This window comes from Pogona vitticeps, chromosome 11 (genome assembly GCF_051106095.1).
Source record: "Pogona vitticeps strain Pit_001003342236 chromosome 11, PviZW2.1, whole genome shotgun sequence".
Lineage (NCBI taxonomy): Eukaryota > Metazoa > Chordata > Lepidosauria > Squamata > Agamidae > Pogona > Pogona vitticeps.
The window spans coordinates 6,956,789-6,977,336 of NC_135793.1; the positions used below are offsets into that span (position 1 = coordinate 6,956,789).

The window sequence follows — 20,548 nt, forward strand, 5'->3', positions numbered from 1 at the left end:
CCTACGCATGCTCCGGGCCGCGTCGCACGAGAGGGGAGGGGGGACCCCCCCTCCCACAGCTGAGCAGGGAAGGGGGCGCGCGGGAGGGCAGCAGCGGCCGCCGCCTGCCTCGATGACGTGTTCCAGCAACGGCTGGTCGCGCGACGGCTGCCCGGGGGGAGGGGGGGGAAAAAGGAGCGCAAGGGAAGGGCGGGGGAGGGGGGAGCGAGAATAAGCCCGTGTGTGTGGAGCGAGAGAGCAGGCCGCGCGCGCTCTCGCCCGCCTGCCGTTTTCCTAGCCCAAGCCTGTGATTGGTGCAGGCCTCAGACCTGGCGGACCCCGAATGCCAGGCCCGGAAAAGCGGCAGCCGAGGCGGCCGAGTCCTCGGGCCTCCAACCCAACCCCACCCACCACCCCCGCTCGGGCCCGAGCCCGCCAAGCGAAGGTGAGGAGGGCGAGGGGGAGGAAAGAAGGGAGCTTTGCCCGCGGGACTGAGGGGGGTGGCGGTCGGGGCAAGGAAGAGAGCTCCCTCATTTCCCCTTTTTGAAACTGGGAGGTGAGGGTGGAGGCGCCACCAGGCCGCGCAGGCCACACGGCAGGCCGCGCCCGGAGGCCTAACCCGTCGCACCTCCGCCGCCGGGTTTTCTCCTTCATATTTTTTTAATTCTTTTTTTTTCTCCCCTCCCCCCCGTATGTAGGCGACTCTTGTCCCGCCACCCTCCCTTTTTTTCCCCCAAGGTAGAACTCTTCGTGGCTTCGGCCGGCCAGGCCTCGGAGCGGCCAGAAAATGGCGGCAAGCAAAATGGCGGCGGGCGAGACTCGCAGCTCGGCGGGAGCCTTTTTTCCAATCTCCCGTCCACTCCCCCGATCGCAATATTAATTCTTGAATAAATAAAAGGCGTGCTGTTCCCCCCCCCCCCCCGCCCCGAACCCTTTCTGTTTTCTACCTCACTAAGGCCCGGTCAGGACTAGGCCTCTACCCGTGAGGGGGAGGGAAAGAGGCCCCCCCCTTGCTTGGAAAGCCTCCCCGGGGCCCCCACGGGAGAGTCTCCCCACCCCCTCCGGAGCCCCATCTGAAGGCTTCCAGCCGCCCTCGGCCCCCTTTCTCTCTCTCTCTCCCTCCCTCCGTCTCCACGATCGCCCTTGGCCTCCCTCGGCCCGCGCCGGCCCTTCGGTCCGTCTCCTCTCGGGCCCTGCGTTAGGCATCGCTGGCTGGCTGGCTCCCTGCCCTCCCTTCCCCTCGGCCGCGCAACACCGCCCCGGGGAAGGATGGGTACAACCCCACCCCCTTTTTGCCCGACCCGGGCTGCAGAGCGCCGCTTTATTGTTTGCTCATCACGGGCCCTGATTGGAAGCGAGTAGAAGAGGAGGGTGGCGAGGCTCTCCCCTTTATGTGTGTGTGTGTGTGTGTGTGTGTGTGTGTCTGTTTGTGTGCCTGTATGTAAAGGTATGTGCGGCGCCGTCTCGCGCACGCGCCCTCCTCTGAAGCTTCTTTGTGTCTCGCGCGCGCCCGCTCGCTCTCCCGCCCGGAAGCATCAACCCTGGAAAAAAACCCTACGTGCATCCCTGTACAGTACACACGAGCCCTGCCTATAGATTTTTTTTTTAAAAAAAAAACTACATCTGCAGTATTTTGAGAAGGAAGCCCTGCTACTCTTTGGGAAACAGATTTACCTCTCAGGAGGTGGCGCATCCTGTAAGAATGTTGACAGGGAAATTAAGCTTGATTTTTGAAATTTTGTGGGGGGGATTTGCTTCCCGATCACTGATATCGTTGATCTCCCAAAAATGTTCACCCAGCCTGATAAGGTTTATGGGTGGAATAACTAGATTCTACTGGACCAGATACTGTACAGAGATATTGATTTAGTGTTCGCTGCAACACGCTTTTTAATGGCTACTCTGGACTTTTATCAACATAAGACATAGTAACCCACTGTTGTAAATAAACCAGATTTAGTCGATATGGGAGTGTGGATGTGTTTTGAGCTAACTTTCCAGTTGTAAGTGCTTAATTGGAGATGCTGTTTTGCCGGGGTGATGTGTTTATGTCCAAAAATCTGGTGTATATCAAATGACTTTTCATATGGTGCACACATTCGCTCTGGTATTATCATTTGGTTTTGAGTGTACGGGATATATTGTTTTGTTTTAGGTTTATGCATTGCTGTCCAGTTCTCGCAAAAGAACTTGGAACAGTGTTTTAGGAATAGTGCTGTGAGGAAATTGCAGCCTGTTGACTGCAACTGTCCCATTTTGATTTTACCACAAGCTGCCAAATGACTGCTGATGACGCTGTTGACTGCCATATTTATAGGGCACTGTGACTCACAGCCACAGAAATTGGTATTCCACCTTTTTGGGAGCCTTCATGACTTTAGAAAGGATGAATTAGTCTTGTGAATGAGTGTGTAGTTCTTGCAGCGCTATTTAATATATTGCAGTGGCCCTTGGGCCGACTCCTTTGCTTGCCCTTGCTTATGGTTATTACATAGGAATAAGCAACATTGAAACCAGTTTTGCAAACTTGGGGAAGAAACCTGTAGTGAGTTCCAATTTCAATGTCTTTCTCATGCACACAGCACACAGAAAAGGAAACTGTCCCATTTCATGAACTGTCTGATCTTCCAACAGTACACTTGTTTTAGTGCAACACTTCTCCAAGTTATGTAGACTTCATCCATAGACATGCATTGGAAGAGTTGGGGAGATTGTTCTTTCTATGCAGAGCAAGATGTTATTGTGGGCTGTTAAGTCAGTTCTGACTTTTGGCAACCCTTTTCAGGGATTTCTAGTTATGGAATACTCAGAAGTGGTTTACCATAGAAAAGAGCACCCTTTTCACAAGTTGCAGTGATTAATGACCGTTTGAAATATGGGTAACTAATGTATGTCCAATTATCATCATCATAATCTTAGAACTGAAGAACTGGAAGGGACCCTATGGATCATCAAATCCAGCCTTTGTCAAGGAGGAAACTCTGTAGCCAGATCTCTAAACTACTGAGCTATCAGGCATTTCACATAGGGTTGTCACAGAAAGTAAGTGGCTGGCTCTGCAAGTGCTGGGTGTGATCTGCACCATCTCTTCTTCATGATAAAAATTGTAGATTTGACACAGTGGGAATTGAGGAGGAAGGTCCTGCTTTGTCCCATTTGAGGGCTGCCTTTGCAGAAGCTTCCTGTGACTGTTGGCCCAAATGCCTTCTTTCTTTCTTTCTTTCTTTCTTTCTTTCTTTCTTTCTTTCTTTCTTTCTTTCTTTCTTTCTTTCTTTCTTTCTTTCTTTCTTTCTTTCTTTCTTTCTTTCTTTCTTTCTTTCTTTCTTTCTTTTCTTTTCTTTTCTTTTCTTTTCTTTTCTTTTCTTTTCTTTTCTTTTCTTTTTTCTTTTTTTCTTTTTTTGCAGTGCACACAATCAATTCAGTCCTCTGCAAGAAATTATTTGAACATAGAATTCAATTCTTGACATGTGGAGGCAATTTTTGCTCATCACAAGTTTCCATTAAGGTGTTCAATTACAAGCCTGGTTTTGTGTCATATGTGATAAACACACTGTAATTGACACATATGCTATTTTTTTCTAACATTTTGTGTTGAACAACAGAAAAATGTTTTCTGTGCAAAAAAAAAATAGCATGCCCTGATAATATAGGTAAATCATAGTAACAACTATAAAAAGGGGAAACCTGAGCCACTGCATGCACATCTTGGACAGAGTGCTGCATTCATGTAATTTCTGCTCTAAAAATATTAAAATCCTGTAACTTAGAGTTAGGAAACCTCAAGTTGGAGAGGGGCAACTGCAGCCCTTTTAAGCATACAATCTAGTGCCATGTTTCCCAAACAGCCACATACCTTTCTCCATGATACTGGTATTTGGTGATTTCCCAGTTTTCGTACAGATTATTCTCAATTCATAGAAATGTGTTTCCTAAGGCCTAATAAGAGCTTTAAATTAAAATTTCCTACTATTTTTAGTCCCATCACTTTGCATTTGGCCTCACTCACCTCTGTCCTCTTCAAGAATGTCTCTGAAATTGATTTTGGCCCTTCTGTTGAACGAGCTTCCTATCCTTGTTTTGATTTAGGTGTAAATGCTTATTTTGCTTTTGCAAATCAAATCAAATCTGTTTGATAGTATTAAGTAAATATTAGTAAGAAAATGTGTTTTCTTTACAAGAAATGTGGTATGAATATATTATGTTAACAAAAAACTTGGCAATATAAAGTGAACCCTATAATAAAATGGGTTAATATAGTATTGGGATATGGTCCTGGTAGTCGATGGATTTTAAGAATCCATTAAGCTGTGAAAATGTTTAGATTTTTTAAAGAAATAAAACACAATTTTAAAATAAAAATCATTAAAATGTGCAAGGAGTTTTCTGATACATAGAGAAGCATATACATTCTGTCAGTAGGATTATTTAACAATGAAAAGAGGCCTTCTCTTTCTCTGTAGCGTTATGCATGGCTTCCTTACCAGCTGTTACTTGCCAAAAATTAAAATCACAACATATGCCTTTTTATTTATATGAACCTAAATACATCGGACTACATCAATTTATATGTCTGTTTCTGTATGCACTATAACTAATTTTTTATTCGCCATCCTATTATATAGAAAATAGCCCCTTTGAATTTGATAGGATTATTTTCTGAATAAATTATTTCATTGTTGTATAATTATAACTGAAATATCTTGTATAAAATTCACTAAGATCTTTCTGTTATTTGGAAATCATTTGATCTTAATAGTAACTGGGAGTTTGGGAAATGGGCATTTGGCCCACTGTGCCATGAGGATGGGCTAGTTTGCTCAAAGGCTTCTGGGTTTTTTGCTCCATTTTGATTAGTTTCCCACACATGGAAGATTGCTCTAAACCAGGGGTCTCCAAACTTTTCAGAGTGAGGGCTACAACATTTGTTTCAGATTTTTGAGGGCCAAAGGAAGACCCACACGTATGTGTGCCTGCCCGCCAGGCCATATAAAAAGGCAAGCCATGGGCCGTAGTTTGGAGACCCCTGAAAATGTATGTAATGTTAGCAGAGATAGTAATTTCTATATAATTTTCTTTTTACAGTTTGTGACCGAGCATAGATGATTATGGATCCAGGTGGTGGAAGTCTTGGATTGCAGACGCAAGAATCCAAAATGCCTCACACTATGATTATGCAGGATTTTGGTAAAAGAACAATATAATACTTTAATTTTAACTCCTATATTTGCCAGTTAGTTGCAGTGTTTGTAAATGAACAATCTAAAACTTAGGTGCCACCGTTACATTGCGAAAGTGGTTGGGTAAGTAAAAGTTTGTGGACTTTCTGAACAGCAGACTGAAACCTCATGGGTCTTGCTATATTACATTTTCAGACTAATACTTTTGTTTCCTCTTCTGTGTTGCTGTCTTCCTAGCTTTCTGCTTTAGTAAACAAAAAATCAAAATAAAGTGAACATATGCAGATACATATAGGTTATATTGCTGACTAAAGTGCTGCTTTGGACTTGCCAAATGGTTGCTTAAGCATGTTTTTGAAATCAGATAAGCGGTATACTATATTGCTGGCATGGACAGAAAGTGGATCTGGATCTACTAGTAGATCCTTGGATGATTTATGGTAATTCCAAGAATTTCTGACTCTCGTTTATCAATGAAGCAGAATTGTTCTTCGCCCTGATGAAGCTGTGGAAGTACAGGATAAAACAGAGAGAGAGGTAGAAAGAGGGACTTCGAGCTCTGCTCATTTCTGAAACTCACAACGAATTCCTGGACTCAAGATTCTTTAACTGTATGTCTTTGGCATTGGATTTTGGTTGATGGATCTCAGGGTTTAAGTAGAAATTGAAGTACTGTAGATAAGCCTGAAATTGCTATCTGTGTACTGAATTACAGAAGACAGTTAACATTAATTTTTAATTAATTATTAGAGAGGGGGTTATTCGTATACGAATATCCCTGCACAGCTGGACTTAATGAGGGGCCGGTCCCTGGGGCCGGACTGTCCACTCGCACGTCTGCCGGCAGCCTTGCTCATCCTTCCAATCACCCAGAACCCCACTCTCTTTCCTCTCGACTGGCCAGTCCAGGCAGGGGGAGGGAGGACGAGTCTCCCAGCATGGCTACTGAATGGCTACCTGAGTGGGAATAGAGCGGGGCTCTGGGAGTGATTGGAAGATGAGCGAGGCCGCTGGCGGACACTTGAATAGGTCATGCTTCAGGGGCCAGGCGCTAGTTAAGTACAGCTGCACAGGGATATTCTTATATGAATACAAATACCCCCATCTCTATCCATTATATTCCATGCACTTTAATCCTAAGATTGTTTACTTGGATGCAAGAATCTATTGGTTTTTTCTCCCTAGTAAATGTGAATTGTGCATATAACCCACTGCTAATGTAGGAATCCTGTTAGTGTTGTGGTGTAAGTAGAAACTGAAAAAAGAGTTGTGATTATATTTTGATCAATTTTATTGATTTTTTCCAGACATTTTTCAAAGTACAGTCACCCTTGCCCTCAAAAAGTAATCATACAACTCCTTCCTTTTCAGAGGGAAGCAACTGATGTGAATTAATGTCACACATTCTACTTATGCATATTTTCCCAGATCTACTATGCTATTATATCTTTGTAAACTATAATTGGAAGTCTGGAAAAGACAAATTTCTGTATGCTGTAGCAATATGGTTATTAATGTATTTCCTCATTCACCATTGTTTTGTAGTGGCTGGAATGGCTGGAACTGCTCATATCGATGGAGACCATATTGTTGTATCAGTTCCTGAAGCTGTACTAGTTTCTGATGTTGTGACAGACGATGGGATAACCCTTGATCATGGCTTAGCAGCTGAAGTTGTCCAAGGACCTGATATCATAACTGAAACTGATGTTGTCACAGAAGGTGTCATCGTTCCTGAATCTGTTTTAGAAGCTGATGTTGCTATTGAAGAAGCACTAGATACCAGCGATCATGTTTTGACTTCAGATTTGATAACAGAAACTGTTAGAGTTCCTGATCAGGTTTTTGTAGCTGATCTTGTTACGGGTCCTGATGGACATTTGGAGCATGTGGTACAGGATTCCGTGTCAGGAGCTGACTCTCCCACAATGGTGTCAGAAGAGGTTCTTGTAACTAATTCAGATACAGAAACTGTAATTCAAGCAGCAGGCACTGTTCCTGGTTCTACAGTTACTATAAAGACTGAAGATGATGATGATGGCAAGAGCACATCTGAAGACTATTTAATGATATCTTGTAAGTAAAGTAAAGGTATATACATAGATTGATAGATACTGAGTCTATTTAAAATAAAATTAAATAGTGATGGGATGTTATAACATTCAAGAGTGAATATTGCTGTTCTGCTAAAATTTAGTGAAGTGGTACATTAGTGAAGTAATACAGCTTCACTCAGCATGAGTAATACCTCTGAGGTATTATATTCTGAGGTGAGGCTGAGGAGCCTGATGCCGAGAGAGGCCCGGAAGGAGAAGACACGAAACCGGGCCTTCTCGGCGGTGGCTCCTCACCTATGGAACAACCTCCCTCCGGAGATTCGCACAGCACCTACGCTGGGAATCTTTAAAACCCAATTAAAAACATGGTTATACATCCAGGCCTTCCCTCCAGTCAATACCTGATTTCTTTCTATTTTCCTTTTTTTTTCTTCTACTTTATTACAATTGTTATTGAACGACTATGCACATTCTTGAGTTTATTGTTTTATCCTATATTGTAAGCCGCCTAGAGTGGACGAGTAGTCCAGATAGGCGGGGTGTAAATCAAATAAATATATCAAATAAATAAAATATTCTGGTATCATGGAAGAAACCGGAAAGGCTTTAGAGGAAAGCCAAGGGACTAATAAAGTATTTTGAATGCAAGATATTTAGAAGAAACTGGACATGCTTGGCCCAAAAAGAAAAATAAGATGTGTGACATTCCTTGCGCTCTTAGCTGTGGTTCAGAGATTGAGACTGTTGCTCAGGATTTTGTGCACTTGTCCCTTATTCTTCCCTTAGTTCATATATTCCTCCATTCTACTTGAATTCTGCCACCCTCCCTTTTCACAACCTAAAAGCAGAATTTGACAGTACAGTTAAAGTTTCGCATTTTGAAATAATTTAACTGTAATTAATATTAACTATTTGTTACAGGCCGTAAATCTTGCCATTAACCCTCATGCAGGTATATTCAAATTAGCACTGAGAGGACTCTGATATTTTCTAATCACTCAAATAACAATTTAGTGAGGTTTAAGATGAGAATTACATTTCTATAGGCATGCTGTTTTCTGGCTCTTCCATTGGGCTGTTGATTTGCATAATGATGCAGCCTTATTTGTATATTATGCATATTAATATGGATTTTTCAATAATAATTCAAATTTAACACATTGTCGCATTGTTTTTTTACCAGTGTTTCAGCCTTGGTGCTGTTGATATAGTATAGTCTAGGAGAGGTAGTAGAGTATAAGACTTTGAAAAAAGACCCCAAGTTCAGCTCTCAAGTTAGCCACAAAGCTTATTTGATACTCTTGAACCCTTCTCTGTTAAACCTATAGTATAGGGTTGTTTTTGGAATGAAATGAGAAGAAAGGAACTGTGTAAAGCAGCCATATTCCTTCCTGGTGGATATATAAAAAAAAGAAATACAGTAATGACCTTTTGCCACACACATGGGTTTCTGGTATATTTTCTGAAGGTAGATGTTGGTTTTTACCATTAATTTTTATTGATAATAAGTACACCTTACAGAGCCATGAAAATACCACAGGAATCCTGCATGAATCATTTAGTGTAATCTTATTTGTAGAAAAATAGTGCAGGAGGAAGTGAGGCTAAACTGCAAAAATCAAGATGTGATTTCATTTAGAGATACATATTGAATATTCAGTTACAATTAGAAAGTATTCTAGCTTAACTTTCTTTGGTGCATTTGATTCACAATACACACCCTCTCTCTCTCTCTCTCTCTCTCTCATGAATACATTTAAAGCAAGAGCTAATCCATTGTGACACCTTCCTAAACCCTTACCCTATCAGCTGCTGTTTTATTTCGCTGCTATGGGCTATATTGTAGTAGGGAATGAGATTCATCTGGAATCCTTTACTTAGAATAGTCATCTGAAGGATTGTGGGAGTATGCCTAGAAAGTAACTTTACCAATCTCTCCATCCTAATAAGTACAGGTATTTTAATTTTCTGTGCATATATAAGGCACAATCAGTTTAGTGGGATATACATCTGATTAAGTAGTTCAAAGAACAATGACGGGACAAATGCAGATAGGATTACTTTGAAAAATATATAGTAATATCTTCATCATTGTTTAAAACTTTTTTCCAGAAATGTATGATTCACAGCAACCATATATTCAGTAATAACATCATCAGTAGTACTGAGCAGAAGTTTGTAACAATTTATATTCTCCTTCAATTTCCTCCTCTGTTGCTTATATTTATGCTCTTTACGTTATGGCTACAATAAAGTTAAAGTCTCTGTGTGGCACATTCTCAGAACAATACCTAGCTAAGTTCCCAGAAGCCTACAGAAGATATAATGGAACTTAATGTTTCTGAAAAAAACAAAGAATTTAAGAGTCATAGAGTTGTAAACTTAGACAGGATCCCAAGGATTATCGAGTCCAACCCCCAGTTAGAGCACGAAATCTAGAAAGGTCCATAATATTAAAGCTTGGGAAAGTTCCTCCTTTGGACGTACTTAGCTCCTATACTCTCCCAAGCCTGCTATGGCTTCATTGTTTTCTCTGCACTGTATGGAGACGGTTCTGCAAACAGATTTGAGCTGCTGGTAAACCAGAGTTTCCACAGTTGTTACATTCACACAGTCTTTGCTTTACACTGCTTTGAGATCCTATGAAACTGAGGATAGCATCACTCCAGCTAAAATCCTGCTGCACAGTTACACAAACGATGAACATTTTAGATGCAAATTCCTACAAGTTAAGAAACGTCTAGAGATTATCTGTTGGATACTGAGTCATGGAACTTGGTGTGCAACACATAATGCCTATGGAATTTCTTAAGACATAGCTATTTGTATTTGAAAGTTGTGTCATTTGCATTGCTGCACAACAGGCCATTGACTACTTGTACAAAAGACTGGCTTTTCACTAAACAATTTGTTAAATAGCGACTGCATGTTTTGTCTTACATCCCTTGTTGTGTAATGGCTTGAGATGTCCTTTTCATTTTTAAAAGTTGAAAACTTGAAGTCTGGGCCAGCTGATAGAATAAATGGGCACAGGGTGGTGCATCTAAACTCTGGATAAAACCCAGCTAGCTGAGTAATATGGCAAACACCATGTTTATACATTTTTTATTTCCTGAAGCCACTAGGCTGTCTTTGGAATGGGTCAGTGAGAGTATGTATGACTTCTACTTCTTATTACCTTGGTTCACTGAAAAATGCATGGGCCATTTGTTGTCCCAATACTTTACATTGGCTGGGGCAATAAAGTACTATAACAGCAGATAGAAAGAGATTTGCTGGGTCAATCTTTGTCCCAAGGGGGGCACTTTCATAGTAAGTAATTAAATAGGGGGCATTATTAACGTCCTATGACAGTGTTCTTAATTTTGCAGTAAATCATTAAGGAACTAAAATGTGCTATCCAAGGGATGGAGGTTAGTGGTGAAAGGGGGAAAGGAGGACAATAGGAGCTTCAGGAAAGATGGAAGGGGAAAGTGAAGTGTATAGGACCCCCCGAGTGATGCATCTTATGTTTTGACCAAGATCTATAGTATTTCTTATGCTTATTATTCATTGTGAAATGATGCAATGAAAATAGAGATACCTTTTATCTTTTTTAAATACAGTATTCCAAGGAACATCAGAAATGTTTGTGGCACTGCTGTCCTCATGCTCTTTTTTGACAACCAGTAGCTACATTCTTCTGGTGTAGAATAATTGCACCCCATGTGTAGATCAGTTTCTTGTCTATTTGAAAAGGCATATACTGACACAAAATTAATTAAGAAGCAAATTAGTAGTTGATCCCTAATAAAGATCTATCATTTCCTGATTATATATCAATAGCAGTTTGAATGTAACACTGGCATCATGATTCAAACTGACATTTACGTGGAAAGCCCATACAGTATTTTGGTTTCTAGTTTTCTCATATTGTGTAGAATTATTTTCTGCCACCTCACCAATAAACTGGAATATTCAGTGTTTGAGATTGCAGTCTTTTGCAATTTTGTTTCAGCTGGAGGCTGAATGCTACAGTATCAAACAGTGTGAATTGACTGGCTGAGTAGCAAAGTGTTTATTGATTATTTGTGAGAGGCCATTTCTATATTCCAAAAAGTGAGATAAACATGTTGATCAAAAAAGAGCAATAGGGATCTTAAATGTAAAACTTTTTTTTTACATTCCATAGTAGGTTATGCTTTTGATTCAGATGAATCCCAAACTGAATTGGTCTGGTTCAGGTAAATTTAGATGTCAAAATTGAACCATATTTTTAATGGACTGATTTTAAATCTGAACATTCCTGAAGAAGTGTTTAGTAATTTGGAAAGACACAGAGGCAGAAAGTGTATTTGCAAGACTGATACTTTTGTGTCTAGTCTCTTCCTATGAAAGATAATCAGGATGAAGAGAAGAGAGAGTTGGTTTTGTAACAGACAGGTCTAGCTTTCACTCCCTGTAAATGATTTGATCAGGACTCTACAATCCTAGTATGTACAGGGAAGAAAGTCCTATATTGCGGATCTTACAGACTGCTCAATGCTTCTTACAAAGTCTCTGTTCCAAGAACAGGACTTAAAAAAATATTGTGGTGGAGTCTGTAGGACACAAGATGTAGTGTTGGGTGCTTGCTTTTTATGACTAGTTCTATGTATTCCTTTGTAATTCTCTCCTGGCACACCTGTGATTTTTTTATTCCAGTTAGACAGAAAACAAGAGGGAAAGGACTATAAACGTGTTCGCTCATCAAAACTCCTTAGCCCCTGCACCTGTGCTTCTAAAAGTTTGCAAATACTGTTTTTGTAAACAGTGCCTCCAGAGCAGTGAAAGAAAAAGCAAATCACACATATCTACTACAATTGTCCACCTGAAATGTTGCAGAACTTCTGCTGTTCTTTGTCGTTTTCTTAACATTTACCTACAAATAAAAAAACCCTAGAGAAATAAGTATATACTTTCTTTGTTTGAACCCCTCAAAAAAACCGTAAAGGCTGTTTGTAACAAAATTATCTGTATGGGTTCTTCTAAGTGTGGTAGTCTTGATCCACTCAGAAGGAGCTGTCCCCTGAAAATTTGATCTTGTTCATCCTGACAAGAAATAAAGAATATTATATAAGTTCATTCAAATGCTGAATGTAAGAAAAAACTGAAAAATGCATAAGAAATGTGGCAAAAGTAAGCATCTTTTCAATAGCTTGTATGTGTTTAGAGTGCATCCACGGCTGCCAAACAAAAAAAGAATTACATATTTTTGTTTAATTTTAATCAGGGAAAGACATTAAGATATGGATTATCCCATTAAGATTGGAGTCACATCTGAGTTGAACTGAACAGCCTCCATATCAGTACATATCCAGTTAGGTTGGTTTCAGAACTAGGGTCCTAACCAAAACTTGTGATTAGTGCTCATTGTAACACATAATGGCATTAAATTAGTTCAGATTTTTTAAAAAATCATTCCTGACCAGCAGTAGTAAATAGTTTTTAAATATTGTCTATGAACTACCTATCTGTCTTTCATTTTGTTTTGTATTTTGTGGGAATATGCATCAGGCACTGATCATTTTCCTCCAAATCCTAGGTGCAGGTTGATTTACTATTTTTATTAGTGGTTTCAGTGGCATATTGTCATGTGTGTTGGGTGAAAATTTGCAGCCTGACACAAGTTAATGGGCAAGAACTGAAAGAATTCACTCCAGGAATTTTAAGTAGGTTTACATTTTCTCACTTAGTTGATGCTATTTTTACATGGATTGTAGCTAATTTTCGTATGTTAAAATGAGATTTTGTATTCCTAGTTAAAGAAGAGAGTTCATGGTAAAGCTGTAACATTTGGAAGATAAATATTTTATAGAAAGTATATTCTGGAAAAATCTTTTAAATATGGGGGGGAACCCCATACTTGTGCAGTGACATATGAGAGCAGAGTAGATTTAATTGATTTTTCAGCCCTCTGTAATGCCTTTCCAAATAGAGTACATGTATCTAAAATAAAAGTACTATATTTTCAGTGTATACGACCAATGTATAGGACAACCCCCTAATTTTTACCCTTGCCGGAGGTGGAAGAGCAGTCAATGGGCAGCCGCGAGGGGCGGCCCAGTGCGGCTGCTCCTCCACCTCCTACTGCTGCTGCCTCCACCCGATCGCCCCCTCCAGCGCCACTGCCAGGGCTTACCTCCAGCTCACGTCGCCGCCTTGTCCCCTGCCAAAAGGAGGAGCCGATCTGCCGCCGGCGGCAGTCAGTGGGTAGCAGGGAGAGGCAGCCGAGCGCAGCTGCTCCTTTGCCTCTGTCTCCGCCTCCTGCTGCTGCTGCTTCAGTCTCCTCCAGCACCACTCAGCAGCAGCAGCAGGAGGTGGAGAGGGAGGCAAAGGGGCAGCCTGCTCAGCCACCTCTCACTGCCGCCCATGGATTGCTGCTGCCGCCGCCACTGGATCGCCTCCTCCAGCGGTCGCCTCCTTCAGGCAGGGGACGAGACGGTGACATGAGCTAGAGGTAAGCCCTGGCAGGAGGAGGAGGAGGCGATCAGCCGGTGGCAGCAGCAGTCAAAGGGCAGCTGCGAGAGGCGGCCAAACACTGCTGCTCCTTTGCCTCAGTCTCCGCCTCCTGCTGCTGCCCTCCTTGGATAAAACAACCCTCAATTTTTCCTCTAATTAATTTAGGGGAAAGTGTCATTTTGTACACAGAAAAATATGGCACATTCTTACATTTAAAGCCAAAAGTCATACAGATTTTTATTATGACTTGTTACAGGAAAATCAAGAAATGTAACTCAGATAGCTAGTGTATGCGTAGAAACATTACACGAGTAAGATAAAACATCCCCCTTCTCTTTTGTTTTTCAGGTTTGTGATGTTCAAACACCCACAGTGGATTGCTAGTTTTTTGATCCATGTGATGGCAGCTGCATGCATAATGCTGGTGATCCTATACCCACTACAGAACCACACTGGAGCTGTCCTTTAGGGGTAAGGTAACATTCCACCACCACCTCCTTTTGAACATCTATTACAGTATAGCAAGGGTGGACAACCTTTTCTTGGTGCAGAGTCACTTCCCCTAACTAACAAGACAAGTCTGCCTTCATGCTAAGAGAGTTGCAGTGCTCTGGTAAAGTTAGGATGATAGTACAACAGCAGGGTCATGGAATTAATTGTTGCCATTGCACAGTATGGGTCATGAGCATGTAAGCTGCAGTTGAGATGTTTAGGAGTGATGCTTTGGGCTATAATCTGAAGAGCTGGGCCACATCTGGCACGTTGGCCAAGTGTTTTCCACCCCTGCAATACAATTCTGCATAGTCTGCTAAAATTATAAATAAATTCCTATACTGTTCCAGGTGAGAGAGAAACTAGGAATATCAAATTTTTTTAAAAAAAATCTTTGCATAGCTGTAAAACAATGGCACATATCTCATAGGCATCTATGGTGGGTGTGATATCACCAGCATAGTGCATGCTGAGCCATCACATGAGTTGGGAGCTGGCAAACCACAGTGAATATGAACATCTCACACCTGGAAATTGATAAGGTAAGTTAGAGGTGGTGAAGAGTTTCCACGCTTTTAGTAAACAGATACTTTTACTGTGTTTCTTGTATAAATAATTTCACCGCTGTTGTTTGTGTTGTGGATCAGTTCATACAATTTTGCTAAATACTGCCATTTTCATGGATAGAGTCAGTATTTTCTGTGTCACACAGAAAGCAATAGTCCTATTTAGTTTTAAAATGAAGATCTCTGTGAGGAGAGAGATTTAAATGATGCATGAAACTCACATTTTTCTTTATGTAGTCCATATCTGTGTCATTCTGCTTATTTCTCTGCCAGCTCTGCTGCATTTACCTGTATATTAGAAGGTTATTAATACTACATATGGTTTGACCTAGGGGCAAAGATAATCTGAGGGGTTGAGGCTTGAGTGATACGATAGTTACAGATTGTTAAATTCAGCGGGTCTCAGGCTATAGTTTATAGGTATGGTGCATACATACAGTATACTGAAGTTATCTCAAATCGTTATCCTCACACTTCAGTATCCATTCACTTATTTTGGAATATGGCTTGGAAATGTCAAGAAAAAAAGAAAGCTAACAAATGGATTTCATTTAATCTCCTTTGCCTCCTTGTTTCTAGTACATTATTTTGCAATATTTCTGTATAGCTGTAAGAGCAAGATTGATTGATTGATTGATTGATTGATTGATTGATTGATTGATTGATTTATTTATTTATTTATTTATTTATTTATTTATTTATTTATTTATTTATTTATTTAATATCCCGCCTATCTGGTCTTGCGACCATTCTAGGCGGCTCTAAGATGCATGTTTCTAGGGTTAAACAGAAAAAGAGAAGGTACAAGAATTATACCCAGCAGTGCAATTAAATGCTGTATAGCACTGGTAACTAGTTCAGAAACTGTATGTTTTTTTTTCCTTTACCTTCTGTGCTTTCTGCCCAAAAGCCTATTGCTGTGCAGTTGATTTCAGTACTTCTTAAGAGTGCAGAACTTCAGTCTTAAGGAGACTGAGGCAGCTGAGTTCAGTATTGCAGCTTTATTCCTTAATCCTGCACATGTCTGTTTGGAAGTTAACTTATTGTTACGTAAGCAAGTATAGGATTGCTAAGTCTCTCTTGTTCAGACATGCCTAAATACATGTAAATACTCCACTTGTTTAATTCAGCATACATTAAAGAGACATATTTGAACTGATCGTACAGAGAAGGACTTTTCCATCTGCAGTTCTTTAGAGCAAGTGTTGCAACTATTGTTTAAATTAGGTCTTCATATGTAATAATTTCTCTTATTTCATCTCTAATTATCACCAAGAAGAACTCAAAACTAAACTGTGTTCTAGAAGTTAAACTTGCTATATTTAATTAAAATGTCTTTATTACCTTGAGGACTTTGTGTCACTCAATTAAAACTGTGTTCTGTTTTTAAAAAGTTATTTTACAAGTGGTAATTTTGTTCTGTGGCATGTATATCTGTGGTTCTTGGATGGTTTCAAGACATCAGTTAAGTATATTGAAATATTTCAGAAAAACATATTTTAAAAGGTAAGGTATACCTTATGGTTTTTGTGTCACAATACATAATGTTAAACAATGTTGTGCCTGGAGGTCCTGTTTTTACATTAGAATATATTTCATTTGGTTGCTCCATTCTCAGCTTGGTTACTATTCTTATTAAATGATAATTTATGTGATAAATTATAGTTCTTTGATAAAGTGGGATATTTTCAAGAAACGCTGAAGTACATGATTGCAGTTGACCACTTTCCCACTTCAGTTCTTATCATGAAGTGAGAGAGCAAGATCTAGTAGTGTAGTTTTGTATCAAATGGTAATGAGATCAAGAGTTTCTCCTCTTCCTCTTGTTACAGCCCTCTATAAACTCAGAAACTTGTTCCACAGCCCTCACAAGCAGGTTTTTAGGTGCTTGAAGAGAGGGTTGCAGGAAGGCGAGTGAATGCCAGTTGTGAGGGAAGCCTCAGGATCAAACAGAAGCATAGTCTTGGATTATGGGCAAAGACTTTACATCTAGAATCCTTTCCATAGAATATTCATGTAGTAATATTTGTGGTGGATGGGTGAGGTAGGAGACTACAGATGATAGTGTTGCATATACTGACTTCTGTTTGTGAAATGGAGTTTTTAGTTTCTTTATATTTCCCCATGGAGAGGAGATCTGCCACCTCCCCAACTGAAACATGATCTGGAGAATTTCAACCTTTTTGGAAAAGACTGTGCAGGTTCTCAGGAATACAGTAGAAATGGGGAATCTATTCCTCTGACAACATTTGTTCTGTTGTCATGTAGACATCTTTGGATATAACCCCACAGTTTTTTTCCAGTTCAGAATACATTGGGCTTTGTTTCAAATAGCAATCAAAGCTTGATTGCTATTTGCTTTTAACTTGGAAGTTATCTTCTTCGCTAGGCAAGTCATCTCTGTTGTTTCCCAGAAAATCATGTACTGTATCAGTTTGCTGTCCAGTGTTTGTTTTAGTACACATCCTCCAGCTGTTAAATTTAAACTTTTCATTTTGGTGTTAATATTCTCTGTATAATTATTACTGTCTTCATGTCTTGGATGGAATTAAACATTGTGCAGAATCGTTTAATTATATCTTTTTAAAGAACTACGTCTAAAGAAATGGTATTTCAGAAGAAGAAAAGATGTTGTACTCATCCAGGTGCTGTTTCTTGCTGCATAGATAGTGAAGAATTTTTAATTATTTTTGAATGAGATCAGACCCATTTTCTGCACTGAGAACATTATCCATCTCTATCTGTCTGTTTGCATGTATATAATAGGATCCCCCAAAGGTGAAATTGAACCTATTCCTTCTCTCCTACTGGAAAGTTACACAACCATTTCTTTTTAATAGAAGGATTGCCTGTTTAGAAACCCACTGGCTCTGATTTGCGTCAAGTTCTCAGTCCGCAGATGTGTGTGAGAGGTACTGCGCCCATTTATGGGCTGATGAGGAAGAAAAGGGCTCAGTTTTGCTTTGTGGGGATGCCCTCTTGTTTTTATAGGCAGTATAGCTGGCAGAGGGGGATTAATCTCGTTTAAGAAATTCTTCCCATTATTAAAAAAAGAAAAGGTTTAGTCATAGAAGTTTCATTTTGCAATGGTAGCAGTACTGATAATCTTTTCCAAAAATATGAAGTGATTAGCTTTTTTATTTCTATTTAGTTCTGCTTTCAGTAGCTCCAGCATTGTTCTGACTCGTTCACAGACTTCTGAAATACAAGTTTCATCAGTGACACCAAAAACTGCTGCAGTTTTAGCAGGTATCAATAAATGACGTCCAGCACAGGCGATGTGAGCACACATGAAGCAAAGATATAATGTTACTTTAAGTGTTCTGTGTTAGTGTTCTATATTATTAGTACAAATTGAGCATACCTTTTAAACTGGGAAATTATATGTTAATGTTTGCATTCTTACCTGGAAGAATTGATTTGGCCCTTCGCTGATTGTTCAATTGCACAGAAGTGCCATTTGTTTCAACTTCCTGTAAGGTAAATTGTGCTACTCTGTTTCCCCGAAAATAAGACTTAGCCTGAAAATAAGCCCTAGTTTGATTTTTCAGGATGGTTGTAATATAAGCCCTACCTCGAAAATAAGCCCCAGTTAAGTGAAACCCCGCCCCCCATCATTGTGCAGTAACCAGAAGATGATAACATGACTGTAAAATAAAACATCCCCGAAAATAAGCCCTCATGCATTTTTGGAGTAAAAATTAATATAAGACACTGTCTTATTTTCGGGGAAACATGGTAGATTTGTTTCAGTCAAACCCCTTTACCTTAATGGTATTTCTGTTCATGTTGAAAGGGAGTAACTCATGTGTTGTAATTTGTAAACCAAGAATAAAACCAAATATTAGACTCCCAAATCCCAAATACAGGGACCAACCCTGTATCCTAAACCCTCACCTCTCTGTTCCTTCTGCTGCTAGCCTTAACTCAGTTTAATACTTACATTAGTATCAGACTTAACCATGGTTCATTCTTAAATAAAATATACCAATAATTACCAATTGATGATTAATATATTCTGATAAAGCTCTATCCATGGTTATGTTGAATTTGACATAGGACCTATTATTGTTAAGGTGTGCTGGGGGAATTTGCATGGGAGGAGGGAGGCTGGAGTGATTGAATATGCAATCCCATTGTGATCTTTTAAAGAATTGGAAGTATTTTGTCTGCCCCAGTTCTTGCAGGGTGACTAACTTTATACAGTGTTGTGTTTCCTTTACCATTTTTTTTGAATGCCATATTTTGTGACTAGATTCTTAGCTTCGTTTGATATTCACAAGATTTTGGAAAGAAAAAATATGGAGACAATTTCTTCTTTTAAAATTGTTAACATCAGGATCCCTGTTATTTAATACTTTATATTTTGAGGTGTCAAAAAAGATGTAATTCAAAGGCAAAATGCCATGACTTATTTAATTGCTTAATCAGAGAGTGGCTGAAATCCTGTTGAATTTGGTGTACTGTAATGTGAAGTCATGCCTGCCAAAGTTAGTAGCGAGTCTGCATTGTGTGCTTGATTGCACAGTTGATATGAGCAGCTATTTATCATGACTGCATCAGCAGAACTACATGCTGCATATGACCTTTGCCTTAGCAAGATTTTTTTCTACTGCTTGTGCAGCTTCATCTTATGCAGGTATAATTATGCAACAAGATTTTGGCCTTAAGATTTTCTGCAGTGCACCTTTTGTTCCTTTTTGGTGGCAAAGTTACTGTTGATTATTAAAGTAGTATATATTAATAATGAATTAAAACAAACATACTATGTAAAATGTGTGCAAAATAAATAAGAAAAATATGGTTGATTTGCATGCCAGTTCTATAATGATAGTCATACTGGGTTTTGCATAAGTGAACTAAAAATACTTGGACAATAATAATAATTGCTTTGTACTTTCTTCAAATCTAACTGTTGATTGTTTTTGCTTTTTATAGTGGATGATGTTGGGGAAAAGCTAGATCATATTGGAAACACACCATTAAAAATCAGCACTGAGGTTTCACATGATGACGTATCTAAAGATGATGGGTTTGGTTCTGAAGTTATTAAAGTTTACATATTTAAAGCTGAAGCTGAGGATGATGTGGAAATAGGTACGTATCTCAGCTCTCGCTCATGCAATAGTTTGTAGTTGTTTTACAGACTCTGCCTGTTTGCCATTGTGTAAAACTAGTATTTCACTGTAAGTTGAACTCCAGTCAAATCTCTTAGATTGCTTTGCATAAGATGTTCTAAAGCAAGTAGAGTTTGGAAACAGGCAGTGAAAGCTGTTTCTGTCCATTCCAAATGGCTTGAAAGGCCCCATGCCCTCAGTTACGTCACTCCAGTTCGGGATCCTGCTCCTGTCCTGCTCCTCAAACCCTTTTAAGTTTATTCCTACCTGCTATATGCCCAGCCTATGACAGTTTGTCATGCTATATACAAATTGAAAATGCTGTCCCACCATCCTGTCTTCTCCCCAGTGGCATTTGTTGACCTTTTCTTCATTCAGTACCCAGAAGAGAAATGGAAACATTTTACTGCTTCTGTTAAAATGTTACCAAATAAAAATTATTCCTTCTCTTCAAGGTGGAACAGAAATTGTAACAGAGAGTGACTTTCATAATGGGCATTCTGTAGCTGGAGTTCTAGAGCAAGGAGGAGTTGGCAGAGTACAGCGAGAGAAGATGGTTTATATGGCTGTTAAGGATTCCTCTCAGGAGGATGAAGATATTAGTAAGAACAGCATTTTTTGTGTTGTTAAGAAAATCATATTGTCATTTCTCTTACCTCTTTTACAATCACTTAGAACCA

The 20,548-nt window shown here is 39.7% G+C and overlaps 1 protein-coding gene across 10 annotated transcripts in view; it reads left to right on the plus strand.

Moving 5' to 3' along the window:
- The first annotated feature begins 283 nt into the window (after positions 1-283).
- Positions 284-20,548, plus strand: part of ZNF711 (zinc finger protein 711) — a 33,115-nt gene continuing 12,850 nt past the window's right edge. For 6 of the 10 annotated variants that reach the window (XM_020778151.3, XM_020778154.3, XM_020778155.3 and 3 more), the window contains exons 1-5: positions 284-424; positions 5,062-5,163; positions 6,702-7,232; positions 19,690-19,848; positions 20,324-20,470. In XM_020778151.3, the coding sequence (XP_020633810.2) occupies positions 5,079-5,163; positions 6,702-7,232; positions 19,690-19,848; positions 20,324-20,470 (922 nt within the window). In that variant the 5' untranslated portion in view covers positions 284-424; positions 5,062-5,078. The remainder of the gene's footprint in view (positions 425-5,061; positions 5,164-6,701; positions 7,233-19,689; positions 19,849-20,323; positions 20,471-20,548) is intronic. The other 4 variants (XM_020778157.3, XM_078380765.1, XM_078380766.1 and 1 more) reach the window with 1 other exon arrangement.